The sequence below is a fragment of the Parasteatoda tepidariorum genome, chromosome 6, assembly GCF_043381705.1.
Source record: "Parasteatoda tepidariorum isolate YZ-2023 chromosome 6, CAS_Ptep_4.0, whole genome shotgun sequence".
Taxonomy (NCBI): domain Eukaryota; kingdom Metazoa; phylum Arthropoda; class Arachnida; order Araneae; family Theridiidae; genus Parasteatoda; species Parasteatoda tepidariorum.
In genome coordinates, this window is record NC_092209.1 from 592,988 (window position 1) to 620,127 (window position 27,140).

The 27,140-nt window shown below is 28.1% G+C and overlaps 1 protein-coding gene across 1 annotated transcript; it reads left to right on the forward strand.

Annotated features, from left to right (window-relative positions):
• Nucleotides 1-938: 938 nt before the first annotated feature.
• On the forward strand, nucleotides 939-25,084 carry LOC107437045 (Myosin light chain cytoplasmic). Its single transcript, XM_016048919.3, has 6 exons — nucleotides 939-1,173; nucleotides 1,264-1,291; nucleotides 16,708-16,848; nucleotides 16,943-17,107; nucleotides 23,239-23,316; nucleotides 24,876-25,084. Exons 1-6 carry the CDS (start codon nucleotides 1,171-1,173, stop codon nucleotides 24,902-24,904), a joined length of 444 nt encoding a protein of 147 aa, XP_015904405.1. The 5' UTR covers nucleotides 939-1,170; the 3' UTR covers nucleotides 24,905-25,084.
• Nucleotides 25,085-27,140: the final 2,056 nt, after the last annotated feature.

Genomic DNA, 27,140 nt, shown 5'->3' on the forward strand with positions numbered 1-27,140 from the left:
TATTGGAGTAATTAAAACTACTTATGGAATGGAAAAATTGCAACTTTTTAAATTTTTTTAATGTAAATGTTTTTTTCAACCTTCAAATTAGTGTACGATATATTTTTTAAAAAAGAAGGAAAACTGCAGTTTTGTGATGCCTTATAGTATATTGGAAGATCTTTACGACATTGTCTCGGTTTTAATTAATCTCACCTTATTCAGAAGCTAAATTTTTTAATTCTGAAACATCTTTAAAAAACAAGGAAAAAGGTTAAAAAAAAAAGGGGAATAATGTATTTAAAAAATAAATTCCCTCTCGAAATGAATAAAAACAAGAAAATTATTACTACTAAATAAGTAAAATGCATATAGAATGAACGAATTATCAGCGAATGTAATTTTCATGATAAATTACAAGCTTATAAATAGAAAGTAAGCTATCAAAAGCAGTTCTTCAAAAGGACTGGACAGAGAGAGAAAAAGATTTTCAAAAAGAGTTGAACAGAGTAAAAGTATTTGGGAGGGAGGGCGCAAGACTACCTATGGAGAAGATTAGACCGCTATCGTCTCTTGGAGAATGAACTCGGGGATGGAAGTTGCCTTCCTCCCTTACTCAAAGGTCGAAAGTGACTTGAGTTTCAAAGGCTTTGTGTAATAAAGATAAAAAAGTGACTTGAGTAAAAAAGTGACTTGATGAAAGTGACTTGAGTAATAAAGATAAAAAAATTGACCTACATTTTCGTGGATAGGAAAGATTGAAAAAATTATTAGTATTTTTTTTTGAATTGGTCACTCCGATTCTTAAACAAGAAAAATTTATTCAAAGTATGACAAGCCCGCCATAGACTTTGCATGTAAAAAGCAGAATTGAGGAGACTGCTTGGTTCAACACTTTTCTCCCTGCAACCATGATTGGGGAAGCAACTTTCTGTTGATATGAGGTCGCCTTGTGCTCTTTGTTCACCAAGATCCCATTAAAGGTATTAGCCAATCACATTATAGAAGGCGAGTTTTACGTAATAAGAGACGCAATAGCTGAAAGGTAAGGTAGAGGCGACAGCAGATATTTTGATGACAGTTTGTTAACAGTTGAGCATTCCTATTCATTGTGAAGGATCACACAGTCTGTGAATAATTTTTCTTAATTATTTTGATAAATTTTTGTGTTTAGTAGGAATACAATAAAAAATGGTTAGTATAATCTATGTTTGTTTTTTTAACTTAAAGTTTTCTTTTTCTAAAGTTTGAACTTTGCTGTATTTCTTTTTCTGTCTCTTTCAGGCCGGATTTAGTGATGATCAATTGACTGGTGAGTAGCTGTATTTTTTATGCATAGTTTAACTTTTTTAAACTCATGAAATTTTATTTACATTTTTCGCCTTACATGAGATAAAATCCATTTCTTTCGATAGTGTTGCAGCTTACGTTGTAATTAAACATGTCCTTATGAGGGTAAGTGGCACACCCTTTAAAACATTACCATACAAGGCAATGGTCATTTTAAGTGGCATGTAAGCATGACTAAAGAAGTCATATTATTCTACTATTCTTGTGTCCATTTTAAAAAAAAATTAATAATCGAATTTAATTAAAAATTAAAAAAAAATATTAATCTATTAAATATATATTGACGAAATATTTTTTTACTGAATATTGTATTATAATTCTTTGATTTCAGTTTTAAGACATCAATTCATATTAGATTTTCAAACAAAATAACTTTCTGTTATTACTTAAGGTAAAACTTTTAATAAGGAAGGTAAGATTACAAATGCCACTTTTTAAGTGTTTTATGATAAATTAGATTTATTTTTTTCTGAATTGGTATATTAATTTTCAATTATTTTACACTTCCACTTTATTTAGAAATTTTCTCTGGTACTTTTCAATTCAACTATTTTTTTTTTTACCTTTTAGTATTTTGATTTTTTATCAATGTTAATGTTTAAAATGTAAATAAAATTAAAAGAACAGTAAAAAAAAAGTTGGTAGATGTCTATATTTTTTGGTGACATCTCACTTGCAATGCTAAACAAAAGGTGCTTTCAATATTTTTTGTGTATAAGACTTTTTTAAGTGGCAAATAGTTAAAGTAAATTTAAGGTAGGAAATAATTTGTACACTTAATTCTATTTTCTCATTTAAGCTAAATTTTATTCATTAGATAGATAATGTATTGGCTATGTTTTCGATTGGGAGGATTGTTTTTTTTTTAAAATAAAGGAAGTGTTTTCCGTAGGATTAAAAAAAGGCATAGTGCTTCCTCACAGAAAAAGGAACTTGGAAGTTTGAGAAAGCATTCACTTACCACTGTTTTAAGTTTATCAAAATATGTAATAACTGAATTTGATCCTAAATAGTAAGGTCAGGTGGAGTATGTTAAGAAAGCATCTATTTTCTCCTTTTAAGTTGAGATAATTTGTTTAATATTTTGAAAGGCTTTAATTGGGATTGTGACAAGCAATTTTATTTCAGATTTAGAAACTGATAAAAAATTCAATATTTACTAGCTATTTGTTTACAATCAACTGATACATTATTTTTACTAAAGCTGTTGATGAATTTTCTTCTAATATCATTAAAATTGGCTAAAACTATTTTTTTGTTCAAACTAGTTGAGTGATGTCTAAAGAACAGATTTACATAGAAATCTAAAAGTTAATTTTAAAATTCTATTTATTATAAATTCTTTTCTAAATGGGGTAAAGCGGGTAATTTGGTTAGGTTTAGCTAAATGTTGTATGATAAGGATAATTTTTTACTTGTCCAATAGCTTTAAGTAAGTATTTAGTGCCCTGCATAGTAATTTTAATGTTGAAAACATTAATTTGTTTAATTTTATTTTTTCAAAGAATCATAGGAGTGAAATAACAATATAATAAACATAATATGCAATTAAAAGATTTACCAAAATAGCATTAATTGTGTAACTTAGTGAGTTAGTAAAGATATGAATATTCATGTAAAACACTTTCAGGGAAAACAAAATAATTTTCTTAAAATAACTAAATTGAATGATTGCCTACTTTAAATAGTATAAACAACTTATATTACCTCAAACTCTCATTCAATTTCAATCAATATATTATATATTTCAATCAATATAATGTATTTCAATCTTTTCAAAAGACAATCACTGTGTATAAATTTTTAAAAAAGTAGACAAAAAAAAAATTATTAACTGACAATTAAATTACAAGTTTTTTTTTGTTTTATATTTTAAATTGAAAATTCTGAGAAAGTGAACATTAAAAATACATTTTTAAATAATATATTTAGTTAAGAAAGTTATTGTAAAATTAAAAATCATTAAAAAATTCATTGATGTACTCTTCTCCCCTCCTAAGGAAACACACTATTAAAGATTTAACCAATTGAGAATAATGTTATCAAAGTAAACATTAATAGTAATCAGAATGGATTTATTCTTAATCATTAATTTACTTAATTTTACCAAAGTGTGTAATTTTAATCTAAACAATGAATTTTTTTTAAAAAATGGAATATGTAAGCTAAGAAAAATAAATAAATGCACATAATTTTTCTAGATACAAAGAGTACACATTTATGTTTATTTAGGAAAGTAAGACATATTTTATTATTAAAATTAAACATTATAATAGGACAAATCGATGTTAATTTGTATAAAATTAAAGTAAGAAAACAGTTATTTTTAAAAGATGTAGATATGAAGAGAAACTTTCAGATTTTTTTTGTATTTCATTAAATTTTTTGTGTTTAAATTTAAGCTAATACTTATTGTTAAACAATTGTACTTGTTATTTTTAAATATTATTTACTTCTTTTTTTTTCAGTGTCTTTAAAAAATATCCTTTTTTCAAAAGAAATCCCAAGCTTGGTTTACAACCTGATATAATATTAAAATATCTTCAAAACTTAATTCAAATTATTGAGGAAGAAAGAATTTAATATCCTCAGTTTCATAACTTGAGTGTCTGGCCAAATATCATATGAATTTTAACTATATTACCTGACAAGATATGAAAAATCTTACTAAAATGAAGGAATGAAATTAAAGCTAAATAATTATCAATAACTAAATGATTATCAATAACTAAATAAATTGGAAGTTACAGTGGATCTTTAAAAATCATGCTATTATATACGAATTTGAATTAATTCAAACTAAACCTACTTCGTTAAAAGTGCGACATTAATGGAGTAAATGCCACAATAAATACTGATTTTATACTGTTTTTAATCACAAGTTAAGCACAAATGAGGAATGGTAAGAAAAATTGGGGTTTAGTTTTCATAAATAAATGAGTTACTACGCATGAATTAAAACTTGGGGATTTTTCTCTGTATATTAGACCAAGCAATCAGAAACGAAATTACCCTACAGAATAAAATGAAGTTAAGTTCAACTGTAAGTAATCAATCAATAACATGCAATCAATAACATCCAATTAATTGCATGTAGAACAGTCAATTAATTGGAATTCATGTGCTGAAATTAATGATTTATTAAAACTAATAATAATTTTAAAACAAATGGAGGAAATAGTAAAAAATAATTGTATTTGAAAATAATCATTTACTAAGGACAATCCATTGAAAATAAACAATATAAGATTCAGCTTTAGGGCCAAAAAGATGGATATGTAAGGTGAAAAATTAACAAAAAAAGTTGAATTGACAATTAATTGTAAAACTAGCTTACAAAAAGGAAATTTTAAAAAACAAGAAAAAACTTAGACTCCAGTCACTTAGTAAGGAAAGAAATTACATTTAAAAGGAAGTGATAAAATAAGCATTGCATATTAATCAGAGGGAATATTTAATACTTTTAGCTTATAAAATTACTAACAAGTATTTTCTGAGAAGAAGATGGAAGCAGATGTCAGTATAACAAAAAGATAACTGTAAACATTAATGTTAGGAATAATTACGGACTATCTATGACAAACCTCTCTAGCACTAATATCTTTGTGCAAGATACTTTTATTAATAACAAACATATAGGTCACTAATTTAAAATAACAAAAGCGATGTGTTCACAACAAAAAATTAAAACTACAGTAGAGTCTCGATTATCCGAGTTAATGCGGACCACGACTAACTCAGATAACTGAAAAACTCGGTTAAAACGAAGAGTATAAAAAAAGAAAGAAAAAGAGTTGGTATAAATATAATATATTTAAGAAATATAAAATTTATACGAGTGTACCGCATACATTTCCTATTATTATTGAAAAGCTTACTTGAAAAAACTTAAAAAGTATACTTTGCGAGAATTAAAGAGTTATTATTTAAAAAAAGTCCTTAATCGTTTTTTGTTTTACATAACTTTGGTGCTTTTCTGTATCAATGTTTCGCCATTTTTTAGGGATAACAGGAAGGCTGGTGTCGCCTCTTTTTGTTGTTCTATGTATTCAGTAGCATTTTCGACAGCTTTAAGTTCATCTGTGTGAGAGATTTTTATATGTTGATTTTCATCGTCACTGTCTTCATCATCTTCGCTAGGTTCATTTTCATTATTGGCGATATTAATGATCATTTCATGGGATCAAGTTGTTAGATTTTGTTTTCCCGAGTGTTTGGGAGATAAAATTCAGATTTATTTTTCGGCGATATTTTTAAAAATAAACTAGAACATAGAAAAAACTTAAAATATTTGATAGCTCGGTTAAAGCGGAAACTCGGATAACCGGGGCTCGGATTATCGGGACTCTACTGTATATATAATTTTTTTAAATTGAACATGTAGTAATTTTTTATTCTAATATTATGGGTGATATTCTCGCATTTTGTTGGGGGGGTATGCTGAAATTATTTCCTTCTTCACAATTTGTAAATTATCATCACAATAAAAAAATGATTAAAAATCATGAAATCCGTAGTAGTAATTGCTGAAAAAAAGATTGACGGAATCACAGAAATCAGACTCCTCAAATGCGTGTTTCGTTTTGAGATTAAGTTGTAATAAATAATATTGTATCAGGGGTCTGTCCAGACATTTTGTGAAATGTCTTGTTTTTATAAAATTGTGAAAAAATTGCTCGTAATTTGTGAATATGAAATAAACGTTAAGTAACATTCTTTTAACCAGGGTCCTGCTTTTGTGAATTTGTGCAAAAATGGTCCGGTTATTGCAAAAAAGTTTTTCAAGGAGTTTTTAAATTGTGAATAGATACAAGATTATGCTCAACACTGTAAAATTATAAGAAAAATTAAATTTTCAAAAATAACAGTAATTGCTGCTACTAAATTAGAGATGCAGCATACAAATATTTGGTATTTAGCCTATACTGCTGAAAGCAGAATATTCATTTCGGACGAATAAAGGAAGAAGCTTCTGCCGAAGACAAAAATTTAGTTCGTTTACAACTGTCTTTCTCTACCCTGGGAAGGGTTTATTCGATTAACAAAACAATAATAAAGATAAACAAATTTGTGAAAGGTCCGATTAAAATATAAATTATTTTGTGAAGGGTCCGTTTTTAAGTTAAAATATCTTGGGAAGGGTCAGTTTTTAAGTTAAAATATCTTGGGAAGGGTCAGTTTTCATGAAACGATATTTTGTGAAGGGTCCGTTAACGGACCCAAATTTCTTCTAATCAGACCCCTGATTGTATACAAATTTCGAATTTAAAAACTATAGAGAAATCACTAGCAATAACTGCCAAATATCGATAGAATTATTACCTTAAAAAGTAAATACTCAAATGCACGTTTCGAATTTTCCATATTGTTTGAAATATATCAGGAAATTTAAAATCCACATGAAGATCAATATTAATAACTGCTAAAAATAGAATCATAACGTTACATCGAATCACGATACTCTCGGCATAAATTAAGCTTGTCAAAAAGTGATTATCTAAATGCATGACTCAAATATTACATGTAAATTTCTGTAGAAAAGAAAAAATTATTTTGCTTTTCAAAAAAAAAAAATCTTTCTGCAAGAACTCTGTAATGTTTAGCAACAATGTCGCCGTGTCACTACTATTCTGCCACGGGGCTCGTGATAATGCACTTAATTAATAATATCTATCTTATTTTGTATTGAATAATTGAGTAAAAAAGAAAAGAAGAAATGGCTAAAAAATAAAAACTCTACATTTTTCTTTTAAATACAAAAGTAATTCTCTAAATAATAGTAATTGAAATGTTCTGTACCTACAGTTCTATACAAGTTTTATGCCTAGAACTCACGCCAGTACAGTGACAATTGTTCTACAAATGCTACATTATAGGTGACATTATAAGTTACAAATTACATTATAAGTGACAAATTTGTTACTTTGAAATATGTTTGGAATTTATAAAATAGTAAGGAATAAAAAAATTTTTTCCTTACTATCTTGTAAATTCACTATACAATTTTTTTTTGGTTCTAATTTTGTTGGTCTACTCGTGGTATGGGTTTCAAATGCCTTGTATTCAAATAGGGTAACTGAAAGTGTCTGATGTAATAATTTTTGAATTGAAATTGTGCTGTTCTTTGCATTCATGTTCTGACAGTATAATAGTTGATGAATAAAATTGTCTCATTTGGAATTGACTTTATTTAAAATTTTATTTTTAGATAACTAACTGTTAATATAATGTTTTGTTAACTTTTTTCTTTTTTCCTCATTTATTTATTTGGTCCCAGTATTTTAATATCTATGTTGAATTTATTTACTAATATCTAGACAGTGGATTATATGCACTAAAAAACGGACAAAATATGCACTAAAAAACTTGAATATATGCTCTTAAAACTAGAAATATGCATTTAAAATAGAAATTAAAAGTTCGACTTATTTAAATACTACTACTTATTTTTTCCAACAAACACAGCTGAAACATTTTTTTGTTAAAAGGAAGAAAATCAAAATATATTTCTTACTTGAATCTACACATTTCTGAAGAAAAAGCCTAAAATTGAAGTATGATAAATGAGAGAAGAAAAATCATCGCATTTTCCTGAAAGATTTTATTAAACTGAATAATTTTTGTTGCTTTACACAACTAAGTGTTTTTTCAAATTTTCAAGGGTGAATTGATGTCGTTGGTCATCAAAGATCATTTTGAAAGCAGAAAATGACCTCTCCACGTCAACCGATGTTATTGGACAGCACTTGTACAATTTCATACTCATTGGTTTTACTTTCTCTGGAAGTTCAGTTCCGTTTCCATTAAGAAAATCATTTATCTTTTTCACTGCTGCAAAACCCGAATTTTTGTTTTGAACGAAGCACCATTTTATAACCACGAAATGCCAAAGAGATATCCTGTAGTAATTCTTTTGTGACATAAACTGAAGAAGCACAGGAACTGTCAATTGCATCTACAACTGACTTTATTGCATCAAAATTATTAGCATAAAAACGTGCAGCTTTAATCCATGTACCCCACCTAGTTATCACAGGCTGTGGAGGTAAGGGCAAATCAGGATACATTTCTTTATACAATTTTATGCGTACAGGTGCCTTGAGAAAAACTTTCTTGATACTAGAAATTAAATCATTCACAGAGGAGAATACTTCTCGAACAGTCTCAGCCAGTCTATGAACAGCATGAGCCAAACATGTAATATGAAGCATTCTGGGATAAAAAATTTCCAGTGCTGCTGCAGATTTGACCATATATGGAGTGGCATCACTGACAAAAATCGAAGCATCTTCAGAACCATCTCTATCAGGCCATAATAATTTGATAAAATCATTGACAAACATTGCTATGGTTGAATGATTGACTTTTTCAAGGGCTTTGCTTGCTAGAAGATGTGGTGGAGTAGGAATATTATCCATTTTTCCACAAATAAAATGAGCAATATAGCGACCACACTTATCTGTCGTCTCATCGACTTCAATCCATATAGGGCCATCTCCAATATCTCGTCGAATATCATCCAGTACTTCGTTATATATCGGCTGAAGGTAGTTCTTAAAGTCGATTCATCGGGAATGACCTGATTGGTACAATATTTTTTTAAGAACTGTCTTAAGTTTGGATTATTTAACTTTTTTAAAGGAATATTGCTGCTTACTAAGGCTTTGCATAAATCACTAGAAAAATCACTTTCCTTTTTAGCTGCTTGAACAGGAATAGTTAATAAACTTTGAACAAATCCTTTTGTATTCTGCTTTTTCTTCGCGGAGTGAGCATTAGTCTTTATATGTTGATCGATTTGGTACTTTTTTTCCACAGGAAATGTGTTTTTGACAAATCACACAAAATACTATTTCCCCATCGGTCGTAAAGTCCTTCCCATAGTCCGAAATGCATGTCTTCATTAAATTTGATTTAGTAGACTTAATTTTTGGCATATTATAAAATTCAGCAGTCAAAAATCCCGTTCGAAGCTTCACTAACTACGTATTCAACTGATGGATGTCGAAACTATCTATCGGATGGACTATCGAAATATGTTAGAATAGCAGCTCTCTCCGAAAATGTATTCACTCCACCTTTTAACTGATCAATCACAGGAAAGGGAGGTCATTTTCTACCTACCACAGAAGCCTTATTTTTCCCATACAGATTGACAATTATTTATTCCAGGAAAAGACATCCCATCATAGAATATCTGACCATCCCTTTCTGAGGTTTCTATGACTAATGTCTGTTTGGGTGGGCCCTTTGTACCCCCCTTTCCGACACTCACCTCATTTCTACATCTTTTTCACGTGATTGCAATCACCCCCAGCAACATCAATCCAACTGACCCTTTCAGGTGATAAAGAACGACAAAACAAAATTTAAAGCGTTCCTTAGGCTAACATAAAAAGAATAGTGATATGGTTTTAGGAGGAAAAAGCCATAAAATGCTGAAAATATGCATTTATAATAGCAAATATACCTTTTTATGCATTTATATGCTCAAATGGCAAAAAGTGCTAAAATATGCAATTGCATATGCACGTATGCAATTGCATATTATCTGCTGTCTATTAATATCATTTTAGCTTTTTTTTTCTGACTCAATTTCAATGATTAAACTTTAATCATTATGGGGTAATGAACCTAATTAGTTTTAAGGTGTTATAGATGGTAATTAATATTTTTTTATATGTTCACCATAATATGAATTTTGTAATTAATACTTTAAAGTTCGATTTTTTTTTCTCTACTTTGTTCCCCATATAAGTTCTTTGAACCATTAAATGAATACCTTGGTGGTCCTATTGGACCACTAGATTATAATTTCTGGTGTGAACCCTATCTATACCTATTTAACATTTCCTTGCTTTTAATTATAAAGCATTCAATTTAATAACAGCTGAAGCTGCGTTTTTCTAATTCTTTTTTATGATTTCTTTTTATTCTTCAGCATTTTTTTATCATTGTTATTTTGGTCTTAAGGTGTAAAAAAACGCAAATTTAAAAAACCAACACATTTGAAATGAGATTCAAACTTAGTACAGTAAAATGCTGAAATTTCTCTAGTATAAAACATTTGTATTGAAGCACAAAATAATGCATTCATATTGTGTGATCCTTTATTTTGTGTATCAATACGGTTAAAATTTGAAGACAGCAATCGGGTCATTCCATGTCAGTTCATCCAGCCATGGCACCCACCGCCTCAGATTTTGATGAAAATTCGTACACTTATAGAGTTTTTCGTGCTGATTTCAAAAATATCAATTATATTTAAATTGGTTAATGGGTTTAAAAGTTATAAGAATTTATATTTTTGCCAAAATGGCTCATTTGCCGCCATTTTGATTCATACATCAAAGGCTATTAATGATTGTAACTCACCTTATATTTGTCATAGAGCAATAATTTTTTTTTTTATTATGTTCAGAATAAAGTAATCTGTCATATAAACACCTTTTTTTGCAAATAAGTATCTTACTTATTTAGTAAATGGGTCTGTTTTGCAGTTTTTTGATCAACGTAGTTGAGTAACTTCAGGAGATTATTTCTGGCAACTCGCCCCCTTCAATTTCAAAAATATTTTATTCTAAGATAGTTGAAAGTGCAAACTAACATTTGATATAAAAATTTTGATGGGCGATTCACTTACTTTTTTAAAAAAAATATTTTTCTTATTATGCATTAAAAGTACTGGTAGTTTGATAATTTATAGTCCTTATGTAACAAGGGTATAATAAAATGATATAAAAAAATGTGGATGGTAGAAAAATATGTAAAATAAAGTAATAATTTATTAAATTATTCTCTTCTTTCTTTGAGCCCTCCCCCCCTCAAAAAAGAAAAGAAGAAAGGAAAAAATTTGAGACTGAACAAGACAAACACAATTTCCGGCCAGGAATTGCTGAAATTTGCAATTTAGCTCTGTATGTTTTAGCCTGATCTACACTTATGACATGAAGGGAGACTTTCTTGGTCTTATTGAAAGGAGAATTAAATAAGTCACAATTTTTATTTTTATATAGGATGACCTGGGATAATTCCTGATCAAAAAATGCAAACATCTATTTTGTGAAAAAACTATTCAAGATAGAATTTCAATATTTACTGGGAGTTTGAGACTATATGAGATGAGTCCTATGCTACCTTCTTTTGTTTGAAAATCTAATTAGAATTTAAAAGATTTTAANGATAAAATTAACTTCAAATATTCATAATTTGGTCTTACATTTAATTACATTTTAGAATCAAACAAAATGTTTGAATTAAATTAAAGTGTACAATGATTTTCTCCTTCCATAAAGATCAAAGTTAGTTCAATTAAAAAAAAATTTTAATGGCTGCTTTTTATTATTTGGTACTGCCCTCTACTCTTTCAGATAAACTTTCATTTATATTTTTTTAGATTCTGATCCCTCTCATTTACCAAAGCTATATGATTCTGGATAAATTTATTTGCAAAAAAGATGAAATTTTGTTCATTCTAAAATTTTGTCCTTTCTTTACTTTTTGAGGGCTCAAAGAAAGAAAAAAAATTTTAATAAATTATTACTTTATTTTACATATTTTTCTACCATTCACATTTTTTTATATCATTTTATTATACTCTAGTTATAATTAAGGACTATAAATCATCAAACTACCAGTACTTTTAACGCATAATGATTCATAAAAATATTTTTTTTTTTAAAAAGTGAGTGAACTGCCCATCAAAATTTTTATATCAGATGTTAGTTTGCTCTTTCAACTATCTTTGAATAAAATATTTTTGAAATAGAAGGGGGCGAGTTGACAGAAATAATCTCCTGAAGTTACTCAACTCAGTTGATCAAAAAACTGCAAAACAGACCCATTTACTAAATAAGTAAGATACTTATTTGCAAAAAAAGGTGTTTAAATGACAGATTACTTTATTCTGAACAAAATATTAAAAAAAATTATTGCTCCATGACAAATATGAGGTGAGTTACAATCATTAATAGCCTTTGATGTATGAATCAAAATGGCAGCAAATGTGCCATTTTGGCAAAAATACAAATGCTTATAACTTTTAAACCCATTAACCGATTTAAATATAATTGATATTTTTGAAATCAGCACAAAAAATTCTATAAGTGTACAAATTTTCATCAAAATCTGAGATGGTGGGTGCCATTTTTGTAAAATCCTGTATGATTTGACATGGAATGACCCAATCGGCAGTTTCCATCTACCCGTTTTCTCCTCTATGAAGAGGCAGACATTCAGAAGAAAGAAAGCAGTTGTTTGAAACAACTAATAAATTTTGCTTTTTTAGGAGGGGGTGCTTATTTTGACAAGATTTATAGATGGAACATTAGTGATCAGGTTTCTTCTTATAAAGTAATTTATGTCCAACTGGTAATAAAAGTGATATAAGTTGTTAGAAATATTTTTTTCATTATGTGGGCAGAAAATGGTATATATACAACTTAGATTTAATTTCTGAAATTTCAAGAGCCATAGGTGTCCTAATTTTCCTGATAATTTTTTTTTTTATCTGGGTTTTATTAATTTATTTGATATTAATTTTCATTCAGGTTTTATTCATTTATTATTAATAACATTCTTGATTTTTGTCTGTTCAGAATATCCTGTTCTATACAAACACAATTGAGGACTTAATGAAATTTTAAGAATCGAAATGTTTATATTTTTAATGGAATATCTTTTCATTTTTATTAAAATATCTATTAAAATTAATTAATGGTAAAAATTGCTAAATTCGATAATTCAAACTTCTCTTCTAATTAAATACATGGTTTAGGCATATAACCTTATTCACAGGTTTCATTGTTTAAAAATTTTTGGAAATGCAATTCAGGCATTTTATGAAAAAAGAACTATCAACAACTTGATATTATGTATCAGATTTTTGTGGGCATAAAATCATTGATCTTGCCTCTGTGTCTTATTTTCGGCTTTCTGCAACAAGTTTTCCTTGCTTTAATATATCTTTCTGCAAGATACTTTTAATGATAATAATTACTAATTTAAAGTAACCGAACTGTTGTGATTACAAAAAAAGAAAAAAGAAAGAGGTAAGATAAAGTAAGAGGTGACTCATATCGATTAAAATTGAATATGATTTTTTTTAGTTTTGAATGTAATACTTCTTTTCTTTTTTATTCTATTATTATGGGCTATATTCTATTCTCTCATTTTGAAAGTGCACAAACGCACTGATTATTTTTATTTTTAAATTTTGTAAATCATTATTACATTGAAGAAAAATTATTAATAATCGTAAAATCCATGGTACTACAAAGAAAAAGATCAGCAAAATTACACGAGTCTGACTTTTTAATAATGGGTTACTAAATGCTTGTTTCTCTTTGAGATTCGATGGTAATAAATAATATCGTATTATAAATGTAGAATTTTAAAAACAATTCAATAACAATAACTGCTACAAAAATAGATAGCAAAAAGTAATAGAATCATAGCATCAAAAAGTATGTACTCAGACGTGACTTCCCATATTAACTGAATTTCCCATATTATCTTAAGTTTATCAGTATATTTAAAAACCACATGAAAATCAATATAAATAATTGCCGAAAATGTAACTAAAACATCACATGAATGTACGATACTATTGGCATAAATTGAGCCAGTCAAACAGTGATAATTTAAATGAGTGATGGAATTTTAGATAGGGAAGTAATATCACAGCGCTAGCAAACACTGCCTAAAAGTAAAAAACGATGAAATATTCACACTATGAGCGTGATATTTAAATTTTGCGTGTAATAAAACTGTATGAAAAATCTAATTTTTAAGAAAAGGAAAATTCATATCAATAGTTGTTGAAAAAAACAATTGAACTTTGCTTGGATTAACGATGATATTGGCGCAAACTGAAAATGCTGAGAAGTGATTTCTTAAATGCGCGATTCAAACTCTCATGCCTTAATAAAATATTGGTAAATTTAATACCAATATTTTATTAAAAAATACTCTCATGCCGATGTTTTTTAATAAAATATTGGTATTAAAAAATACCAATATTTTATTAAAAAATATTGGTATTTTTTAATAAAACATGAGAATATCAATAGTAATAACTGAGCAATAAAAGACATCAGGACATCAAAAAAACCAAATGAAAATTCGTAGCAATAATTATCAAAAAAAAAAAGTGTAAAATATGGTGTTCTTTTTTTTTTCTCTGAGAAAAGGAAAGAACATCATTTTGTGAGCAAAAACTATCTTTTATACTTTCGCAGTCTAAGGTTTTGATTATTAATTATTAAAAATTCTAGCTTTAGTCAGTCTTAACCAAATTTTTCGTTGTTCTCAATTGAGAATAGAAAAATCATGAGCGTATCTTTCACTCCCATTTGCCAGAAAGGCAACTTTAGAAAATAATTCTGCAGAAAAAGATACTCAAAAAATTGTGCAAAAAAGAAAAACGAAGTTTTTTACTTCCGAAATGAAAATTCTTTCTTCAAGAACTCTGTAACAATCTGTGACAGTGTGGCTGTATTTCCACAATTCTTCCTCGGGGACCATTGCTTATTTTTTTTTTCAGCCACAGGAAGTGCAGATTATTAATCTTGTAGGGTAAACTTTAATAGTTTCACAATTATCGATCCTATCATCAAACTTTTTACGTGTATTCTATCAATCATCCACAAAATTACTTTTGTATAAAAATGTTTTGTAGTGTTTGTTTAGAGTTTATTGAAATCTTATTTTAAAATTGTTTCTTTAAAGATCTCACGAATTTAGCAAACTTAAAAATTAAATATTGATAAGAAACTTAAATACTGGTTACTTATTTTTTATAATATAAAAATTTATATTGACTTCAAATAAGTATGAGTTGTTCATTGCTCCATTAATTGGCTGATAACTCACTATTCACAACAGAGTGATTCAATAAATTAAAAATGTTTTAGAATGTTTATTATGTTTAAGTAAGGCAAAATATACTTATTTAGTTTTTCGTTAGCCCTGTAGTCTGATATCTATTAAAAAAAAGTAGTACAATGTAGCCTCGGTTAAGCGGACTCTCTTGGGACCAAAAAAATTATCCATTTACAAGAGAGGGGGAGGATACACTTATAACAAAGGTTATAGATTTCTCTTAGAATAATTGCAATGATGCAAAATACATCTTTTCAGGTAAATTGCACATAGAAAAAAGCTCTTGGATACATTTTCTCTTGGAGTTGTTCTATTCACAATCGATCTTTTGTCAAGAGTCTGGATAAATGTTTCATTTATATGAATGAATGCTTAAATTTGTCTTTTTTTTTTCCAAGCCACCTTTGTTAAGTACAAGGATCAAATTGATTAGAAGGAGTTTTTAGTGGGAAAAGATATATGAGAGAATTTCATGTATAGTTTCAACTTGTAGGGTCTTACATCCTGAGTAACCCAGACAAAAAGAGCAACACATGCTGCTGTCTGAAATATTTCACCTGAGGAGTATCATTTTTTCTTTGCTGTGATTGAAGAGAATGAATGATTGATTGAGTTGTGAAATAGCTTAACGTTATTTTTATTTATGGGTGAGCAAAAATTACACATGCTTTAAGAAATGATTGTAAGTTGCATATATTTTTTTGGAATTGAAAGTTGAAATAGTTTTTTTTTTTGTAAAAGAAGTTTAGAAAAAGTGGGGATCAGTTTGAACAGATTGAAAATATGCTTTTGGGCATAAATAACTGCCCGCAGCTGGTTATGGAAGCGTTCAATTTACTTAAAAGTTACATAATAGTTTGTTCATAGAAGATTAACAAAGAATTAAATAGTCTGTGATGAGAGGCATCCATTTTGTAGATGTGTTCGTAACAGGAGGTTTCATTGTATATGGATCTTTTTAAATTAGGATATGTATATGAAATGGTATAAATACTTTAAAAGTAGTTTATCTAATTACGAAACCTGAATCTCCCATAATCCTGAATTTTCCATAGGCCTACAATTTTAGTTTATAAAAGTATTTATCTGTCATTTAAAAAAAGGGTACTAATTTAACTGGTGAGTGTTTATTTTTGAATCTGCAAAACTTTTGTAACTATCATAAATCTTATAGCAAAACAATTTAAATAATTTTGCTTTTAAGACTGTAAATGCAGCTCAAGACCTTTTTTTGTATCATCTTTCTGTTTTTTTCTTTTTTCTGAACTGATCAAAAATACATGTCAACTTGTGTTATGAATTTTTAAAAAAATGCAGATTTTATTTTTAATGTTTTGTTAAATTAATCTGTGAAAAGCTTATTTCATTTGTGTTTCGAATTTTCCAATCCATTTTTATCATTTATAGTCTAGCCTAGTCCTATTACTTTTTTAAGTGATATTTTATCTTTTTCTTATTTGCTTTCTGAATCTAAATATTTTATTCTTAATCTTGTAGAATTCCAAGATGCATTTTCATTATTTGATAGTCGAGGGGATGGAAAAATCAGTATTTCTCAACTCGGTGATGTCCTTCGTGCTTTGGGACAAAATCCAACTGAAGCAGAGGTAAAGAAATGCTGTCCTCAGTTAAAACCAGGTTTGCCTTCAACATAATTTTTGTTCTCATTGTTAAAAAAAGAATGAATGTATGATTGATATATGTATATAAAAATTTCTTCATTATTTTTTAGATGAGCGAATTGGATTTGAAGTATTCTTACCAATTTTGCAGACTATCAGTAAAAACAGAAGCACTGATACTGCAGAAGATTTTATTGAAGGTTTAAGACACTTTGATAAAGATGGAAATGGTTTCATCAGTTCTGCTGAGTTACGACATCTTCTCACTACTCTAGGTAAAACGTAATGCTTTTATGTAGAAATCTTGTTCACAATATTAATAAAAATTCAGTCTTAGTTTTTCTGATATTTGTGTTGGTTAGTATAATATTATTTGTTACTTGTTAGCTATAATAATACTTGTAAAACTAATTAAAAACAGAATGTTAAAACTGGACTTCAAGATTTGTTTAATATCGAATATGCTATATATAAATTTTTATTTTATAGTAAGATTAAAAAAAAAATTATGTATGAAAGTAATTGTCATTTCTACTTCATTTTTTTATAATGCCTAAGATTTTAGTCCCTAGCTTTTTTTTTTCCAAATGTTTTTTTCTTTAATTACAACTATTGTTTCTTATATGATATCTAAAGCTTTATGCCTCATAAAGAGTAAAACTAAAAATAGATATTTTTAAAAATTCTACAGCAGTTCCCTAAGCATTCCTCTATCTATATATTGTTGGTAAATCCACAAATAAATGTACATTTTTTATAAATATGAGTATCTAACTGCATATTATTTGAATTTTATGCTAATACAGCACAAATAATTAAAATTATGTTAGAAGAGGACATGATGTTATCAACTGTTTTATATATCTTGGAGACTATTTAGGAGACTTTTTTTCATATATGATGCAACTAAAGCAACTTTTTTTCTTGTTTTCATCCAGTGGTAGCCCTGTTCTAATTCACTTCATTAAATTTTTCATGAGAAGTTTCACTGATGCTAGTTTTAAATGTTGGCTGGTATCCTATGTCATACCTGCCAGCTGTTCCGGATTTTCTGGAAGTTTTACGGATTTTCCACCTTTTTTCCGGGTAAGAGCAAAATCTTCCGGATTTGTTCCGAGTTTTTGGAAAAATAATAAAAACTCTCCAAATTTGGCGCTTACGGGCCTTTTTCAGAGCGATGCTTTAAAATGTGCATCGAAATTGTGTTGCGGGTTACCGTAGTAAGGAGAAACAACCCGGTTTATGAAGAATTCGCCAACTCCGCTGAGAGTGCTACAGTGAGGTCAGTTTATGAAGAAGCGCGCGCATCTTCAGAGGAGTGCATTGAATATAGGGGAGGGGCGGAAGATGGAAGGCTCTGTGCAGCACTCATTGACGCCGGTCGGTCAGTTGTGTCGCTGTTTACTTTAGCACGCGGTATTGTTAGGATTGATTAGTGTTTTGTTTTTTACTAAAATGAGCAAACATTATTTACAAACATTTAAGGAATCATACTGTAGTGATTTTCCTGGCATTTTACGATCGCGAGATGGTGATAAATACACATTTTGTAGCGTTTGCTCATGCAACTTTATGATTTGTCACTGCGGAAAAAATTATATTGTTGAGCACATGAAATCCAAAAAGCACGTTAAAAATGTTAAATGTGCATCTGGAAATTCAACAATAAATAATTTCTTTCGAAAAAACAATGAGAACAATAATTCGAGAAAACAATTGATAATACGTTTACTGCTGATATTTTCAAAAATGCTAAACGTGCCCCTTCATCAATAGTCAAAATTTAGATTAAATCCAGGACATAAAAGCTTATTTTGTCATTTGTACCAATTATTATAACAAGGTTTCTTTTCTTTTTTTTTTTTGGATTATCTTGCTTAACCGAGTTATGTCTTACATCTGTTTTTCATGTTTACCCTTTAAAAATAAAGTTTAATATTGAAATTTTTTTTAAATTTCATACATTGCTACATAAATTTATTGTAATATTTTTAACTTAATTAACCTTTTCTGAAATTATTAAAGCAATTAGTTCTTTAATTTTATTACAGTGTCCAGGATATCAATAATATATATATATATTGAAAAGTAAGCTTTAATTAACTTCTTGATGGATGCAACTTGTCTTAGTTATCCATGCTTAATTAAAATGTTTTGAAGCATTCTTGGAAGTGTGAATTTTTTCCTTAATTTTAAAAATATGGTTGGAGCCCTGTGTAAACCTATTATTTATAAATCATTTTTCTTTTATGGATTACATATTTTTTTCATTATGATAATTTCTGAAAGTAACTATATTAACTTAATCATTATTTTATGAACATATTCAAAATTCTATTTTATTGATTAAATGTACAATTCTTTATAATTTTTACTATTCAAAACTGATTTTAGTATTGTAAATTATATTTTCTCTCTCTCAGATTAAAAAAAGGGAGTTTTTGATTATCAATTCCCAAATTTTGCGTTCAAATTTATACCGTATAAAATCTTCTGGATTTTTAAGAAAATCTTCTGGATTTTTTCCCCTGGAGGTTGGCAGGTATGCTATGTCAGTTGGAGGTTGTTTTTTTGGTCACTTGGAATTTTTCAAAGTGATTTAAAACAGCAATGTAACTATCAACCATTTGTACATAGCTGCCAACTGTTCCAATGAAATCGTATTTGTTCCGAATTTTTAGCTTTGTTCCGAAAATACGATTTTAGATCAAAATTTTCGGATTGTTCGATATTATAGCAACGTTACACTTCTTATGCCAATTTTCTTTCAACCCAGGAAAGGTTTAAAACCTAGAAACAGGGTATGTGATTTTTTCCTCGAATTTCTCAGATTTCCACGTATCTCAAGACAAATGGTTGGCGGACTTCCTTGAATTTAAAATTTATAATCCGACGAAATTTTGAAACTTTTGCTAAATCACGCTAACGACACATTTATGATTCTTACGCCCATTTGATTCCTTTGATGTAGCTGATTTTTGCCATTTTATAACTTAGGAACTCCGTCAGAATCTGCTAGTATCGCAATTCTTATTCACACGATTTTAATATCAATCGTCGATTTTGGTACTTAGCTGATTTAAAATTTACGCAATTTAAAAATTCAATATCGCAATTTTTATTTTCTTGTTTTTAAAATCCAATATAGCGATATCTATTCGCGCGATTTTAGAATCCAATATCGCTATTCTTGTAAGAAGTAAGTTTTTTTTAATTAGTTACTATAAAGTTGTGATATTCTTCATTAATAAGTAATTTAATTAAAACAGTAAACTCAAAAATTATGTTACATATGAAACGTGCATGGTCTATAAATTGATATTTTGCTACTGATGTTATGATTTTTGATATTTTGTTTTACTCTTTGTGTCATTATTTCCCGATTGGCTTATCATGCTTTGTGTTCCTATTTTTGTTTTTACCAAGTTGGCAACTATGTTTGTACTATTAGCCGATAAATTTAATAAAATTTTTTTTTTTTTGTTGTCAAATAGGCATTATGATTTAAAAATATAAAATTTCTGCTTCTACGTCATTGTAAAATCTGGTTGACATGTACTTTAGCATATAACAACAATATTGAATAGGTCCTTGAAAAATTTGATTTTAGCTCCTTGAATTTTTTTAAAAAATTGAGTGGGAACCCTGGCTTAGCTTTCTTATCTATGTTGAAAAGCTAACTCCTGGTGGTCTGGTCACTACTCATGAACTCCTCACTTACTGCCAGATTCATTGTATTCTTTTCTAGTTAAAGAAGGTACAGGGATAGTGATTGAAATTCCAAGAAACACTCCAACCAGTTCATCCCTACTTCCTGTGGGTTCACACAATTCATCTCTGTTGCAAGTTCTACTGATAAAGAAAGTTTTGACTTTTGTACTCTATTATTAGAAATTCAAGAAATGGAGGCTTTGGGAAAAAAAATCGACATAAACATAGAAAATACATTGATTTTAGACAGTAAATGTAAGGAATTTTAGAAATTTCAAGATATAGAGGTTTTCGAGATAAAGAGGTTCAAGATAAACAGGTTCAACTGTATATTTTCTTTACCATGGATTTTCACCACGAAGTATGTAAAAAGCGTGGATTTCACAGTGTTCTATTTAACGTCTTCACTATTCGGCTGTAATCCATTTTGGCATACGATCGGTCCGCAGCGTATGAAAGTGCCGATCACTTTACTTGTTTGATGAAATACTTGCGGGTTTGCATGCGATTATATGCTGAGCTGGATTGAGTGGGAAGGATTCTTGCACTTCCGTATGCAACTCTGCTACATTTTGCAACATATTCTCAATTTCAGGTTTAATTTTCCGCCCTCTGGAATCGAACCGAAAAATCTCTCAAACTTTCGCTGATCACAGGGGACCAACTAAACATTGGCAAATTTTAATAGCAAAAGAAATTTTCTTTTCTTAATTTCATTGTAGGTGAAGCATTATCGTCTTCGTCCATGGCAAGCCAATGGCCTTCTTGCGCTTTTCTAATTATAGATTAGTACCATAATCTTTGAATTTGACTTGAGGAACATTCACTAAGTACATATCAACATACTAGTTATTTTATCATGATTATGTAAAGTATTTGAATATAATTTTGCATTTTGTTAATGTATATATGAAATTTCAACAATAGGAAGAAAATTTTTTTACTAGTCCACAGATCCTAATTATAATATTTTTTTAAAGTACTTAAAATTTCTTTTCAGTGCTTAAAAATTTCTTTTGAGTGCTTAAAAGGTGCTTATTTTTTGTTGAAAAATTTGGCTAGGCACCCTGACTAGGTGTTGCCAAAACACAATAAGGAATAATGATGTTCTGGATGTCCCATGACAGAGTTCATTTGCACAAAACTTCAGTATTCGATATATATCACGATTATTAAATTTTTACATAGTTTAATTAATTTTTTCCTAAATATAACATTAATTGGGTATTTTTATGAATTTGAAAAAACTCTTATTGAGATTAATTAAGTTTACAATCAAAGTTGTTTATTTTTTGCAATTCCTACCACTAAAAAAAGTTCCCCTTCCTATTGTAATAGCAACTCTTCCATTATTCGAAGTTTAAAACAATCATTTATATTATTTAAGGAATGTATATTAAGCAACGATTTCTTACTTATGTATAACCAGTTTTATTTATTCTATCAGTAATTCAGCTAGGATTTGACAACTATGGACCCTTAAGACTCAAAAAATTCAAATTTCCTTTTATTCTCAAGGTGGGTCTCTATTTAAAATAATATGTATCTTCAATTTATATTCTTGAATGACAGTCTGAACTATGGTAACCATAATTATTTAAAATTTAGTCGCACATATTCTGTTACTTGCATTAGTATTTATCTTTTTTTACTATGTATGCATTTTTTTCTAGTAACAGAAACTCTTTTTTTCTTTTGAAGTTAGGTTTAATTTTGCCCACTAAGATCTGATACTCTATTTTCTTTTTGATGGAGGATACAGCTTAATTTTTTAATGTTATTTCAATATTTTAAAGCATATTTGATGCACAGTGCATTAGCAGAATGGCTGGCTTGGTTTTTTGACCAGTAATGAAAAAAAATTAATTATGAAAAATTTTTATTGTTAAATTTTTTTAAAATTTTTTTAACCAATTCTATTTTTTCCTTATTTATATTAATTCTATTATTTATATTAATTTTGAAATGCCTATTAAAAATTATAGTTGATAAAGTTATTAATTTTTTTTATTTTAAAATATGTATTTTATTTAAGTTATCTGACAGATCTTAAGCTAGGCTAAAATATATTAAGAGACAAAAAAGGAATAAAACAACTTTGATAATTTTACTTTACCAACTTTGATAATTTTATTTCACATATTTCTAGCATGATTGAAAATATAAGTGTCATAATTATGTCGGAAATTTGGATTTACCAAAATGAAACTAATTTTTACTCAATAGATGGTTATAATTCATTCTTTAATTGCNAGATTTAAAAAATGTGTTTGACAGATTGTCAATTTTTTATTGTTAAAAGAAATTTTTTTAAAAGTACATTAAGTAATTATAATTTACATCTTTTCAATTAAAATATTAAAAACAATTATTTTCAAGAGCAAATTATTTACCAAATTATTAAATTTGATCATAAAAAAAACAAGTTACTGTTACACATCCTGAGTCTATAAGAATAGCATTGTTTGATAATATTGTTGCCACTCAACAAAAACAAATTTCCCAAAAACTACTTATATTTTAATGAATTTGAACTTTTAACTATTATATAGGTTTATAGTATCAGAATTTTTTTTTAAAATTTCGTTTAAAAGGAGTGACCCTGAAGTTTTATTTTATAAGTATGACGCTTTCAGTCTGTTACTACTTTATTATGAAATTACCACATTAATAGAGATGTGTAATTTTTTTTAAGGTGAAAAATTGAATGATGATGAAGTAGAACAGTTACTGGCTGGACAAGAAGATTCTCAAGGGAATGTCCACTATGAAGGTAATTTGTCCTTCATGTATACATTGAATTTTAACACTTTCATTACAGTAATGATACACCTTTATCTCACCCTCTGCGCTTAGATTTTCCCCACAGCACTAAAATTGAGACAAGTGCAAATTCCTTTAAAACTTATTATTTTGCTTTAAAAAATAGTAATCAATAACCATATTCACTAATAGAAAACAATGAATATTCCTGAAAGACAAGTTATCTCATCACATTCATGGTAAAAGAGCTAATGACCAAGCTGTGAAGAAACAAAAAAAAAGAAAAGAAATAAAACTAATGCAAAGTAACATTTAAAAATATGTAATCTCTTATTTCAGTTAAACTCTGAGTGGATAATTGTTCTGTGTGACATTTTGAATAAATTAGCTTTAATATTTATAATATCATTATTTATGAAAAATTATGTTTTTACTTAGAGGTGCACAGCAGGTAGACTAATGAAGTGCCCCATGTGCGAATACAAACATTAGTGTTCCAAACACTATCAGTATACTTACTGATGTATTTGTAGATATCAAAACATCAGCTGTTGTAAAAATATAGTTAAAGTATCGTAAAACTGCTTGAAAAAGTGTTACAACAGCTGCAAACGAATAATAAATTAAAAAAAACAGCAGAAAATCACTTATTTGCAATGAAATCAGTCCAAATAAAACTCAAGAAGTTGTTTTTTTAAATGCTAGGTTTAAAACACATGGAAATACTTAAGAGTGACAATACTGACAAATGATCGAAAGATAACTTGGACTTGCAATTAAATCAGTACACACGTAGCTTGGCAAAAAGTAATTATTTCAATGCTTGATTTGAAACTCAGGTTTAGTTGTGAAAACTACAGGGGTGTTCAAATTTGTATGAAAAAAAGCAGCAATAATTGCGAAAGAGGAAAAAAAGAATCTTAGATTAACGATGTAATCTTGACAAGTAAAGCTTGTCAAAAAGATAATTATTTACAAGTGCAACTCGAATCTCCTGAGTCATAGTATGATATTGCATCAGGATTATAAAGCCATGTGAAGATCAATAGTAAGAACTGCTTAAATAAACAATCAAAATGTGGCTTTGATTTTTCGATGGTAGACATAAAGCGAGTGAAAAAGTAATTTCTATTAAAAAATGCCTTTCATATTAAAGATTTCTCAATTTCAGGTTTCATTTTCCACCCTTTGAAATCGAACCGAAAAATCTTTCGATCTTTTAATGGTGGCTAATATAATTAAGAAAAAAGTTCTTTGTCCGAAACTAGCTATTTTATCATGTAAAGTCTTTGAAAATGATTTTGCAATTTGTTAATGTTTGTAGTACATAAAAGGTGCTTATTTTTTGACGAAAGATTTGGCTTCGCACCCTGTTATTGTTTGTGAGTTTCCAATGGGTGAAATTTATTAATCCCTTAAGTTAGTTTGAATATTCTCATCAGCGTTTGCACTCGTTGTGTTCTAATTTGTTAAAAAATATTTATTTTAATGTTAATTTATAAAAGGATTTATAATATTTGTATTTATAATCAGTTCAAATTTAAACACTAATGAAAATTTTCTCCTCAGATTTTGTTCGAATGGTGATGAGCGGCTGAGCAGAAAAGGAGACAAAAAAAGGACAAGACAATATTTTGCATTTAAAAACACTTTAGAAATTTATTTTGGATATATTTATCATTTACTTTGTTTTCTGAATTTTGTTATGAATCAAATTGCAATGAATGTATTTCAGTTTTTACTTAAAAAATTTTGTAATAATTATACTTCTTTTTTGAGTTTGTTTTTTATTTTATCACCAGTAAACATTACTTTTTCAATTCGTTACATGTATTAATTTTTAATGGCAATTTTATTCTTAAGAATATAATAATTCCTATTTTAAAAGTTGTTGAACATTTTTTACATACAGTAAAAGTATTTCATAAAGGCAATTTACAATAGCTGATGGAATTGTTTTAGTGAACTGGTCATTACAAGCGATACTACATATTTAATTTTAGAATAGTGTTAAGGTCTTGTAAAATTAATGATGAAAAGTGCAATAGCATTTGAAGCCATTGGAAAATACTGAATGATGACTTCAAAAATAAGCGGCGGAGAAAGGGCATTTAGGGGGGTGTTGGTCAATGAAAGCAAGTATGTTTCCAAGTGAGCTACAGCATTTTATTGTAAGATGAATGATAATTTTATCATCTACATATTTGCTTTTTTAGTCTAATGTTTTTCACTTAAACAACAGAGAAATTTAATCCCTTCCAAGAAGCATTTGGCCCAGTAGCAGAAGGTTGGTAATTTTTAATTTGTAATTAAGGAGGGACACCACCCTGAGATGGTAAAATATTAACGTTTTTCTTGAATTTTTTTTTTTTAAGTAATAGAGACAATGCAGAGACTCCTTGTTTTTATTATGTTATTTAGTTACAATTTAAGTCTCTTTTAAAAATTTATCTTTTGCAAAATAGTAAAAAATAAGTTGGTGGCAGCTCCGTGTGTGGCTGGTCATCAAAAAGTAGCACCTCATTGGCCTCGTGGATTTAGCAGTCCTGAAACAGAAAAACGATTTTATTTAGATTTTCTGAAACATAAAGACATTATCTAAAAAGTAGCTTAGCGGTGTTTTGATTTTTGCAAAATTACCAAAATAGTGGCATCTTAAAAAAATATTCATTAAAATACTAATATAAAAAAATTCTATGCTACTTTCTAAAGAATATATTTTTACGTAATTTAAAATAAAGAACAGTTTATTTTGTTGTATAGATCATGAGAAAAACGTTAGGCCAGGTAAAAAAAACAGCATTTTGAAAAAAAACTCGTTTAAAGTTTTGACTTATGGTAGGGGAAAACTTTTAATTTCATCTATATAATGGTCGATAAATGAAATGCCTACAACAAGTTTCTATATACAGTCAACAGAATGGATGAGACAAAAAAATTGTCGCCCCTCCTAATTCCGCCAAACGGACCTTTCTACCTGCTCAGCGACGGCTCTCTATTTTCCGGTATAACCAGGGTTCATACAGAGATCAGAAGAAGAAATCCAAGGAGTCCAAAATTTTAAGAACTTATCAAAAATTTAAAAACTTTGTGTAAAAGATAGTTTTTTTTTAAAAATTAAAAAGCAGTTATAAGGAACTTGCAAAAAAGTATATTTTGAATTTACTTTCTATCCCTTTTGAAATAAATTTTGACTTTGTCAAACTTAGTCAAGAAAAATTAATTAAGTTATCACTTTGACACATAAATACATTTTCCAATTTCAAATATTTTAATAAATCTTGTTAAAGTACAGATGCTAAGGATTGACATAAAAACCTACCAATCTTATATTTTTAAATTTGAATACATAAGAAAATCTAAGGCATTTTATACCAAAAAAAAAAATNCTATTCTTTTAAAATTGGAGCAAATTATTAATTAAGTTTGCTAGTAACATGTAAATTAGTGAATGGCCCCTAATAAATTTTTATTAAAATTGGTTACCAAGTATAGTATTTCATTAATGAAATGATTAAAAAAAATTAAATAATTTTTAAATGCAAATTCAATGAGTATTGAAGCTAAAAAAATTTGTCAGAAGTAAATTATTATATTCAGGGATGAAAATACCAGTTAGCAAAAAAAGCTGAATTCTACATAAACGCAATCAAACATTATGAAATTAGTAATAAATGTTTGGAGCTTAAAAAGCTGAATTCAGAGAAAAAGCTGAAAACTTTCATGCCTGTATATTGTCCCTACACTCATAATATTTCACAAATCTGTGATAATTAAAATTTTTTATATCAATTGTTTTAAATCAAAGATCATTTAAAGATCAAAGATTTTAAA